At 40.2% G+C, this 12,415-nt stretch overlaps 1 protein-coding gene across 4 annotated transcripts in view; it reads left to right on the forward strand.

The window, feature by feature from the left end:
- ano8b (anoctamin 8b) overlaps window positions 1–12,415 on the forward strand; it is a 43,687-nt gene that overhangs the window by 13,693 nt on the left and 17,579 nt on the right. For 3 of the 4 annotated variants that reach the window (XM_047587694.1, XM_047587696.1, XM_047587697.1), the window contains exons 2-3: window positions 9,683–9,793; window positions 10,582–10,714. In XM_047587694.1, coding sequence (XP_047443650.1) covers window positions 9,683–9,793; window positions 10,582–10,714 — 244 coding nt within the window. Of the gene's footprint in view, window positions 1–6,148; window positions 6,231–9,682; window positions 9,794–10,581; window positions 10,715–12,415 lie in introns of those variants that run through there. The other variant, XM_047587695.1, reaches the window with a different exon arrangement.

Raw genomic sequence — 12,415 nt, forward strand, 5'->3', positions numbered from 1 at the left:
GGAAGCCTGTCACTCTTCAAGAGATAATATGTGACTTAATGAAAACCGCGCCTCATGAAACTCCATTTCCCACATTTAAATACACTGATCAGGCATAAAATACATTAATTATAGAAACCCCGTATAAAAATGATGCATAACACATCAGGGATATTTCCATTTTTATCGAAATGGTAGAGCAGCCACTCCACCTTTGGATTTAAATACACAAATCAGCCACAACATTATGACCACTGACAAGAAAAGTGATCATCTTGTGACAATTCAGTGTTCTGCTGGGAAACTTGCACCTGGCATTCATTCATGTGGATGTTTCCTGGACAAGTAGCACCCACCTAGACCAGACCATCCACGCCCCCACCCCATAGCAATGACTCTCCTGGATGGCAGCAGCCAGGCACACACACAAAAACACTTTAGGAGCAACTCAGAAAATATGAAGAACCTGGCTCCCAAATTCACTAAATCCCAAACAAGTATCTGTGGGATGATCTTCAGAGGCCCCTCCCCTCAACCCACAGGACCCAAAGGCCCCCGACTAACAACATTGTGTTGCCAGACACCACAGGACACCACCCTCAGAAGACCCATGTCCATTCTCTGATGAGTCACAACTGATTTAGAGGGAAAATATGAGGTAAGTGGTCATAATGTTATGCCTTATCGAGAAATGTCATGCAACGATTATCAAAGCATGATTTATTGATGGCTAGAAAACTGAGATGGTTAATTAGCATCCTGATTGCAGACTGATTGCAGTGCACGAAAGTGGTTTTGATTGCATTGTGCTTCAGAAACGTAGCTGATATTCAACATAGATGACTGTCACAAAAAACAAACAAAAAATAAAAACCTGATCTTTTTTTTTATTCCTCCTTAGTGATGAAAAATTGTGATTCTGCTCATGGTGAAAAAAAAAAAAGCATTTTGCAGGAAACACACTGTGTTAATACTTGGAGCAGCGAAGTGGAGTTTATTTGTAACACTATGAAGCATCCCTCTCTTTCTTCACACTGCCTAGTCTGAGCACACCATCCATCGTAGCTCTGTGTACACAGTGATGACAAATACCTCTTGAAACTGCCTGGCTGAGAGAGAAGCCAGGGGAGCTGAGAGGGAGAAAGAGATTTACAAAAAAAAAAAAAAAAAAAGGCATGGAGAGAAGGAGGGACTGATAGATTCTGCCCAGAGGGGGCTGAGAGGGAGGATTTGGATGAGAGAAAGAGGCAGGGTTGGTAGTGGTAAATAGATATACGCAGAGAGAGAGAGATGTGGTGCAGGCTGAGGTGAAAGAAACCGTAGCGAGACGGGAGGATCACTCTGCCGCAATGGGAAGAGAGGCTTTCATAACCTCCAAAACATATCTGCACATCTGTGTGTGCAGCTGTCACCGGCAAGGAGGACATGGAATTGGGGGTGATTGTTGATTTTGTATGTATGTAAATGGGTGCACAGTGTGTACCTTTTCACTGGGAGGGTGCTGCGAGGTGGCCACTGCAGGAAGCAGTAAAGTGAGTCAGTGTTTGGAGGTTGGAGAAAACGGGAGGGAAGCAGAAAGGGACAGTTTGCACTTCTCTGCCTCAAGACATGGCTGTGGTTTTCTTTACAAGTGGAATATGGTCATGATTTGATTTGATGACTCAGGATAAAACAGTTGTTGTACATGTTTATACTTTTATTTATTCTATATATGTTACTGTATCCTACTAGATTTGAAAGAGCGCTGCCTATTAGTCTGTGGCATAGACTGTATATAAATATGGACAGTGCATCCCAGCTTCCTTGCACAGGCCGAACTGACACTGTGTTCCCAGAAGTCTGGGCGGCGCAATATTGCGAGTTTGGAGCCAGAATCTACCCTTTTATTAATACTACGCTCTGCTCTATCTCCACCAGTTAAAATGAAACGTTGGATTATACACTGAACTACTTTATTTTTTTACTTTGTCCAACTCTCATGGACCGCTTCATGGAGAGCTGGACATGGCACCTTGTCCTGATTATGATGTCACATCCTCTTTCTGTAGCATCAAATATCTACCTAACACAAAACTTTTCAAAAAATGGACACTTGAATGTGCTTTATTTTAAATTACCTAAAATTACAGAAACTATCCGTATTTATGACCTATACTACGACCAGACACCAGGGGGAGCTCTGCTTGCTACAGTCTGTTAGTCTGGTGTGTGTTGACCTGTCTGTCCAGGATGGCAACACATAGTCAGGGGTAGTATTTTTAGTAAAGGAACCTGTTGGGTGTTTAAACCTGAATATCCTCTGTCCCACCAGCTAAAGTTATGGGGTCATAGTTTAGTTCACTGATCTAGATGTGACAGTGAAAATAGTTGCTGTCTCACTGTTTATTCTCCTCCATCTGTGTCTGTTGGGAGTTCAGTGAGTCTCTTTTCCTTTATTGCATCATGTCTGACTCTCTATTAGATTGGCTGAATAAGGAGCCCAACTTCTGCTGAGAAGATCCTGCACAGGATTTACACCCTGTTGCCAGCCATAATTAACAGTTGGCTTTTTTTTTTTTTTTTGCCTGGGGTGTGTTAGAGTAGTCGAACAGTATGACTCCAAAAATTTCTTCTTCTACTACTACTACTCAACAAAGAAAAGTGAAAAGTTAAACTACTTCCACATTTGCTGTTCTGCATATATATATATCTTTACCCCTTTTATTCTTGTTGGTTTTATCCTAATGTTTTTAGTAACACCCAGTTAAGGTGTTCATCCGGTAAAGTGATCACCTGATCACACCTGTAATCATAGACACCTGGTGGTGACTCAGCAAACAGGATCCTGGTTTTGGGTTGGATCCTTGATAACACAAACACACTGCATGTGTAGTCTGTATCCAAACAGGATATATGTATCTAATAACAATAACATACATGTCATATTCTTTAATATAATATTTTAATCTGCACCGATTAGTCATGAGGTCATGAGTCATGAGTCATGAGTCATGTCTGTTTTGATGGCAGAAGGGAGACCTGCACAATACAAGGAAGGTGGTCATAATGATATGCCTGATCGGTGTACTGTGCGTTATTTTTTTTTTGTCCTTGTTGATACTGAATGTCCCTACAAAAAAAAAGCAATCCTTTCTCGTGTCGACAGTAATCCATTTGACGTCTAATGAAGCAGCTTGTTTGGCACAAGTCAGATGAAGTGAGACGCGTCACCGAGCAGCTTTTATGTAAAACAACAAACCAGTTGTAGTTTATCACTTAAACCGTCACACTTCTTTCCGCTGGGCGTCGTTACGACCCGAAAGAAGGCGACATTAAGCGGAGACAAGAACATACAAAAATATTTATTCTGATCTGTCTCTTCTCAGTCCTCTTATCTAAGCCTCCATCCACACCTTCTCTAGATAATTAATTAATTTAGGATAATTAAGCCCTAAAGTCACCCAAAGACACCTGCCCTGCCACTACAAGGCCAACGGGGGGGTGCAGTGGGAGATAACAAGCACCATGTAGTAAAAGGCTTCTTGTTCCACATCAGGAATGTAATTTGAAATAATGAACTTGAAACGAGACGGATATGAAAGTGTCTACAGATAGGAACAACTCGGAAAATATGAAGAACCTGGCCCCCAAATTCACTAGATCCCAAACCGATTGAGTATCTGTAGGATGATCCTCGGATCCTTTCACAGATGTGAAAGTGTCTACAGATAACCTTTGTATTATGAACTTAAGTAGAAGTTGTGTTTCGCAACTTGCATCTTCCTGAGAACGCTCATTAAGCCTTGTATAGTTAGTTAGTTTCCTGCACCAACATTCATCACAATATTATTATAAAGTTAATAAAGCTCATCTGTTTGGTAATGCTTTGTAGATAGATGCCTTTATATACTTACATTCAACATCTACTGAGAAGAAATAATCTTCCACACTCATTCAGATCTGAATGTGATCGTTGTAATATGAATATATATATTATGAATCCAGACATGTGCAACTCAGGTCTTGTTTCTCTGTAATGTTCACAAAGTTATACACATTACAACTGATAATTTGAACTTTTCTGAATTTGAGTTTCAGGTGGAGCTGAGACCAATTAGCTGGATTATGACAAATATGAGTGATTCATTTTCAGATTCTCATAGATCACCGTTTTAGATTTATTCATTCATTCATTTTGTGTAGCCACTTGTCCTCTGGAGGGTCGGGGGGGTTGTTGGAGTCTATCCCAGCTGTTATTAGGAGAGAGTCCACTCTGGACAAATCTCCAGTCTATCTCAGGGTTAACACAGAGGGGCAGACAACCGTTCACCTTCTTAGGACCTTTCGTAAACCTTTCTTTAGTCCCTACTTGTCAAATCGCTAAGTGCTATTGTTTTCACAGTAGTCCATCAGAAAGAAATGCTTGTAAGTGCATGTTAAGGGCTTAAAGTCCTACAGAGTCAGAACATTTGGCAATTACTATGAGATTAAAATGGGATTTACTATAACGCTCGACTTAAACGATTAAATAGAACTTAGTTTTCTGAAAATTGTTTCTCCAATAAGAGCTGCTTTATCGTATCTATTTATGTGTATTTACTTACTTTAACTTCATAAAAAACAATAATAATGGATGGATGGATGGAAAATATCTACCTACCAGAGTAAAGTATCCAGAGTTGACCCAGATCCTCTTCAGCCTGTCATCCCTTCATCAAACAGACTCACACGGCCTTTGAAGAAGGCAGTGAATGCAACATCAACTTTTTCTTCAAGTGCCTCTGACCTTCATTTAAGTCCTTTCCCCTTTTGTTTTTGACTCACACTCTGTTAATTTGACACATCGTATCTCTGGCTCACACGCACATCCACACGGACAGACAGACACCCATGCGGACGCGGAGCGCACACACACAAACATCCCACAGAAACGCTTCACAGAGCCACTGAGATCACAGAGAGACGCCATGCTTGTTATGCGTGCCTGGCTGCTGTCTGATAAGCACTCGCCCCGGAGCAGTCGTCTCACCGTGAAGGCCGCGAGCGAACGCGGGGTTTCATCTGTGTCGCAGCCGGCGCCAAGTCGACTCACAGACGTGTTTTTATTTTAATCGACGTAAATGAGATTCACATCAGTTTGCTCGTAGTCGCTCGTTTTAAGCAAATATCAAACTGTTTTCTAAGTTAATGTTTGAGTCTCCTTTGAATAAAGCAGACACAGTCAAATGTGTGATATTCGTTGCACGTTTTCTTTATTCATGAAGAGCATTGCTAAGCGACCAATGCTAATTGATTACTCTTCGCTAATTCCAACGAAGAAAAACGGACCGGAAATAATGGCCCCCACTGAAAAGCAATTTAATGATGCCTCAGAGTCACTAGGAATATTTTCTACAGACAAAAAAAAAAAGTCGCAGTCAATTTAAAATGTGAAAATACACCAATCAGCCACAATATTAAAACCACTGACAGAAGAAGTAAATAACGTTGTGACAATTCAACGTTCTGCTGGGAAACTTTTGGACCTGGTGGATGTTACTTAGACATGTAGCACCCACCCAGACCAGACCACGACACCACAGGACACTCTCAGGTCCATGTCCATTCTCTGACGGCCTGATCCGTGTTTACTTTTCGTTTCGACTGCACACAAATGGCACAAAATCAACTACTACTAATCAAATACATATTTGTAATAAAATAAATAAGAAAGCATCATTGCACGTGTTAAATTTGACTGTGTATAAAAGTCTTTGTCACTTCGGTGACAGGGGAGTCGCTTTATATCGTGCAAAAACACAACTCTTCTACACAAACCTGCCACACAAACCTGCCTAGAGGAGCCTTGATGGCCTACGTTCATGTTCAAACACGCAATAAATTCAGAAATTCACACGTCTACACACATATTCAGGACCAAGAAGCATAAATTGAAGCTTTGTGGAAGTGTTGAAACCAATCTGCTGCCTCTCCCAGGAGTGTGTGTGTGTGTGTGTCTGTGTGTGTGTTTGTCTGTGTGTGTGTGTGTTGCCCTTCCGTGATGAATACAGGACTCATTAGAATTGCCGTCATGTTGCAGCGCTGCCTGCAGCGTTTCATCTGAAGCAGAGCGGAGCAGCCGCAGTCAGATTTCAGTGTCTGGGAGAACAACTCCAGATTAAAGGGTCAAAAATACCATCCTGTATTTACTCTTCAGCCTGTTGCCATGTTTGAAAGTGTTCTTCAGAGGGGCAAAGCAGCGTGGAGCCAGATAAAGTTGTCACAACCTCTTTGTGAGTATTCGAGAGAGTCTTTAAATAGTAATGCTATCTGCAAGTGTAATTCTATTGGATACAAGCTCTGAACTGATTTAACTTGACAGAACATCTTTAGTGAGATGTATAAATATATATGTGGCTGAATTTTAAAAAAATCAGGATGAGTCCTGAGAAAGTTTTTTTTTTATTTTACTAACATCTCTGTGTCTCTCATTTATTTATTTTTTGTACTTTATTGTTAGAACAGGTTCAAATGCATTAAAAACTCAAACATGGCAGTTTTACTATACAAAACCAAACAATTCACTCCACATGTTAATTTACTGTTCTGCATGTTTTGTATGTTTTTCCTGTGTGAATAATTTTCTTCGGCTGTCATATCTTTAAACTATAACTGGGCGCTGGTTTGTGAGCCATTTTTGTAGTTTCCGCCACATCTCTAGCAGCTAGTTGACACCAAGATCAACTTTTTTTAACGTTTCACTATTGCATCCTTTCACACAATCGTGCTTCACCCTGTTGTTTACCCACAAAATGGGCACTAATTACCCAGAATGCACTACGGCTTTGCGGCAACAAAGACAAAAACTGATAACTTTTTAAAAAAGACACATAACTCTTTAAAGAGGAGACACGGAGAACACAAATAGAGAGAGGTTGTTAAAATGTGATACACATGATAATAAAATGCAGGTTAACTGATTACAGGTTAAAGTAAAGTAAACATCTGTGTATAAAATGGGGTTTGAACATTTAAAGCTGCATTAAGTTACTTTTTGTAAACAGGAAGAAACTGAAAATGGACAATGTTGGTTATGTTAATAACCCATCTCAGTTTAGCTCTTAAAGACATAATGTAGCTCTTAACCTGCAAAAAGCTTCACAATGTTCATCAGCCAGTCAGTAATGGTGTCTCCTCGCTTTTAGTGCTGGGCAATAGTTGTCTAGTTAGACTCACAACTGTTTTGCAGGCAGGAGGGAGACCTACACAATATTAGGAAGGTGGTCATAATGTTATGCCTGATTGAGTTCTGATGTCCGTGAGAGGTGGAGACTTGTCAGTTTGTGACTGTCTGTGAGGAAGAAGAAAAAAGAAGTGGAACTGTAAATCAGGATGTGTTGAACAATGTTTTGTTACAACAGGAGGAGCAGATCGGGAGCAAAAATGGCAGAGCTTGTAAAAGTACATAATTTGCCTTTGTCAGTTTTTCCTAAAACAAGCTCAGGTTCGATGGTGAGTGCAAAACAGTGAGTTAGTTGACCTCGAACGGAACAGGGATTTAGTTGTGTGCTCGCAAAAGGCAAACATGAAAAGCAAATCCTTCCTCCTTTGTGTGAAGCTTTACTTTGTCGGACTGTTCCAGGAAGCGGAGGGACACCGCATCTGAAAGATGTTTTTTTTTACGTGACGGATGTGTATTGGATCCGCAGACCTCAGAGAGATACGTGTGATTTACAGCATTGTGTTGATAGTCGTGATATCATTGTCCGAGTTATAACCTGCCTTGGAGTTGACTTGTGTGTGTGAAGCTATTTTTTTTTTTTTTTTAACCATGAAAGCGATATTTAAAGAGATGGGATGGACTGTAACCTGGTGTAAAATACGTGATAGTGTTTGTATTTTGGTCTCATTTGCATACACGCCCACACATTCTACTTATTTGAATACATAGAAGAACAAATGTGATATTTCTTGAGCGCTGTCACACTGAATGTGTTTGCATGTGGTCTTCTGATAATGTCCCACTTTCTGGCTCCTCCGACAGCCCACGCCTCGCTGAGTCCTGGCCCGTTGAGGGACGGACATTCTCTCCAGGCTGCTGTCATTATTATTCAGGACCCGGTAAACAGTTTTCCCAAACTTGCCCTCTGACAGCTGAGCGGGGTCTGGGCTTAACACCCCCCCGATCACCGTGGTTACAGCTGGTATTTGTGCTGACAGATGAGAGGGAGTATGAGACTCTGGAGGGTCAAGTGATTGATGAAGCTGGTGGAAGCTTTTTTTTTCCCATGATGTTACAGTGTGAAATATACTGAAAAACATTATGACCACTGACAGGAGAAGTGAACAACATTGACCATTTTGAATGTTCTGCTGGGAAACGTTTGGACCTGGCATTCATGCAGATGCTACATGTAGCACCCACCTAGACCCCCCCCACCCCACCCCATAGCAATGACACTCCTTGATGGTTGGAGGATCAGGAGGAGCAGGATGCAGCCTGACAAAGGCACACACACACACACACACACACACAAACAGTTTAGGAACAACTCAAAAAACATGAACAGCACAAGGTTCAAAAAAGGGATTTTAAACAATCAAACCTGTCTATTGTCTATTGTCACTATTTAAATACACTGCTGCTGTGTTATGTTTTTCTTTTTTATGAATGGTCAGTGGAGTGGTCCCGACTCTGTTAACTCTCCTAAAGAACAGCAGCCTTGTTAATATAAATTACCAGTGTTAATATTTCAAATATACCTTGTAATACTTTTTTTTATTTCACACATTACATTAGGAGCACATTTTGTTTGTGTGTTTTTCTGCAATGTTTGTAGCGTGGTGTCGTTGGCGTCTCTGTACGTCCTGTGGGTCTCTGTTGAATGTTGTAGATGTTGTGGATGGAAATTAGCTTTTTGCTAAATCTGATGCACACGTCTATTCACGTCTTTGACACCGGTTAATGTTTGTGCATATTGTCCTTAAACCTAATAGTATCAGTGGGATGATCCACAGAGGCCCCTCCCCTGAACTCATAGAACCCAGACACCCCCACTGACTAACAACATTGTGTTACTAGACACCACAGGACACACTCAGAAGACCCATGTCCATTCTCTGATGAGTCACAACTGTTTTTGGACGCAATATTAGGAAAGTGGTCATAATGTTATGCCTGATCGGTGTATTATCTTTCAGACTGCTGCACTAAGGTCACATCTCCGTGTGGCTACTGAAGAGCTACTTTTAGCGTGCTGATTTTTTTTGGTCGGGATCTTGACCTATTGTGTTATAAATCTCTAAGAGTAAATACTGAGTGTTAAACTCAGGGCACATTGCACCGGTGAGAAGTAGCAGCAGTGAAATGCGTTGTGTTGACTGAGCTGAGCGTCTGTGTGTGAGCATTCAGAGACCGGAGACAATGTGTGGCCTCTTGCCTTGGCAGGGCAGGATTATTTCTGTCAGCCTCGCGTTGAGAGGGGAAGGGGTGTGACATTTAAATCCGTCCCCTCGAGAAGGACAGTTTTGGTGTATTTTTTTTTTGTATGTGTGTGGTTTGAGAGAGCAGGGGTAAGAGTTTTTTTTTTTTTGTTGTTGTTTGGGGCGAAGGGGGGCAATGTCATTGCTTCTTACACGGTTTCACTTTGAAAAGGTGACTCTCCTACTTTTTCCCTTTCCCCACTCTCTGTCTCTGTCTCTGTCTCTGTCTCTGTCTCTCGCTCTCTTTCTCTTCGTCTCTCAGATAAGTTGTTTGGAAAGCGGCTCCTGCAGGCTGGGAGACACATCATGTCTCATAAGTCTTGGATGAAAACGGTGCCCACAGAGAACTGTGATGTCCTCATGACATTTGCAGGTCAGTCACTCAAACACACCATTTATGCATGTCTGCAACATGTCATTACCCTCAGTAACATGAGTGAATATCTAGGCCTCAACTGTGTGACACAAGACTTTAACTTCCTGCTACTCATTATTCTTGATGCATGTTGAACTTACAGTTAATTAAAATTGCAGAGAGAGAAAGGATCATTTGCTGTGCCTACAAACTTAATGAAACAATTTCATCAGATAAAGCTGCAAATCCTTGTATTTGAGAAGATGGAGGCATGTTTGCTTTAAAAATAATTAAGATTATCAGTAATTAGAGAATAATTTCTCTTAAATCTCCTGAGTTAATTGGCTAATTGATTTAGCGATACTAAAATCTAAGAACAAACATTAAAACTTCCCCATTATCTTCACTATTAGGCTGCAGGAGCACACAGACACATACACTAAACACTTTTTTTAATATTTGCAGTGTGCAGTTAAATGCAAACTTGCCAAATAGTGCACTTTTATGCTCCAGAATTCACTGCAATGCTACAAAGTGTGAAATTTTATCCTAATGCATAGTTTAATTGCAAAATGAACAAGAAAACAATAACATACTATTGACTTTACAGTAACTACTGTGTAATCTGCAGCAGAATGGAGCAGAGAAGAAAAGTGACTCCTTAGTGTTTGGTAGTATGACACATGACCTCCAGCTGCTGCTCAGGAATAAATAGAAGAAGACTGTGGGAGTCCTCGACTGCATACAGCAGTGCGTGGGAACGGTTGAAAAAAATGTGTTTTTTTTTTTTTTATTTCCTTTCACAGACACCACAGATGACCACACGTTACTATGGCTACTGAACCACATCCGGCTGGGAATCCCAGAGCTCATCATCCAGATCCGACATCACAAGCACACACGAGTCTACGCGTTCTTCGTCACCGCTACATACGAAAAGTAAGAACTTATTGACAGTAGAGCTGCAGCTCATGAGAAAATACTGAAAATACTCCCTACATATAAAGGCCTTTAAATGCCTGACACGGACATCGAGCTGCTCAGTTGACTGCAATAAAAAGCAGTGAACGACTTTATTAGCACAGGACCAGTTTTACCTGGGGACCTCTAGTAATTGTTAATAAACGTGGAGGTCGTCTGTGATCTTTATCTTGTGCGAATCAGCCATGTCCATAATTTGTATAGGAAAAATTACATCGCAAGTTAGCTAACACGGAGGTCCAGTCATAAAACTAATTGAGTGCAAATCATCATCTCTGTGATTTGGGTGATGTTTTTATTTTGTTAAGACTTTTTCCTGCCTCTTGCCACTTAAGAATTATGAAGGTTGTGTAAAAGTTTGACCCACTGTTTGAGTAGCAAAGACCCTTCACAGAAAACCAGACCACAAGACAAATGTTTGTTTTATTTGTTTAATTATTATTATTTTATTTTTTACTATTAATTTGAATTTGCAAAGTAACTAAAGCTGTCAGAAAGTGTTGATTTAAGCGAAGCAGAAAGTGGAAGAGACATCATAACCATGGATAGTGAATTTAAATTTAAACAGAGTGTGATTATTATTATTACACACGAAACACAGCTGCAACTTCTAAATAACATGACGTCCCCAAGTAAAAATAATCTATAGTCAATAATATCTGACATTAAAAGTAAAAGTAACCATTTTGTTTACATTAATGCAAAATCACTGAGTCATTTTTGTTAGCTTTTGTTAGCTTAAAATGACCCCTTCATACCAAGTCCACCATTATGTGCCTCCGTGTTTCCTACGGTAGCACAAGAACCAAACACTGGCTCTAAAGAGAAGGCCTTTAACCTTCTCACACCGGTGGGATCACTTGATTATTATTAATTTAACTTTAAAAATCTTTAACATGCCTCTCTAATCTCTTTATAAAAATATCCCATCCTGTACTTATTTTTGTTTTTTTGTTGTAAATTTTTCAGTACACAGTCTATACAGTATGTACTGAATGAAAACCAATCAGGTCACATGGGGAGACTGATAAAAAAAACAATAGTGATAGTTAGTTCTAGTTTGCAACTTCACCACTAGATGCTGCCACATCTTGCGCGCTGGTCCTTTAAAGCACAAATTAAATCAGTCAAAACCAGAATCTGACTGTCAGATGTAATCATATTATTGGCTGTTGTCATGGTTGTGATGTTAAATGTCTTTAGAAAGTTACAAAATATGCTTGTTCCTGCTCTGTTTTGTTGAAAACTGATACAACCTGTTAAATATAAGCTAAATATGAAGAAAATTAGCTTAGCTCTGTCCACAGGCAACAAATTATGCCTCTCAAAATATGGCACTCACTGGTCAACATATTGAGTCTGATTTGTTTAATTTGTACACATGGTGTATGCTAGGTTAAGCTAACACACTTCTGGCTATTACTCTATGTAGTTCATAGCCTAGAAATACTGCAGTATTTCTAGGCTCAAGGAACTTTCAACTAGAAAAGTTTTTTTTTAATTAAAAGTTAATGTTTGTACTGTCAGCTTCAGTATTCCAACCTATGTCAGATCTTCTGTCACAACCAGTATTTACCACTGTTTTAACTATATTTCTGTAAATTAATCACCTCACCGGGCCGAACAAAAAACAATTAACAAGCTGCCTCATGACACATG

The sequence above is a fragment of the Mugil cephalus genome, chromosome 6 (assembly GCF_022458985.1).
Source record: "Mugil cephalus isolate CIBA_MC_2020 chromosome 6, CIBA_Mcephalus_1.1, whole genome shotgun sequence".
NCBI lineage: Eukaryota > Metazoa > Chordata > Actinopteri > Mugiliformes > Mugilidae > Mugil > Mugil cephalus.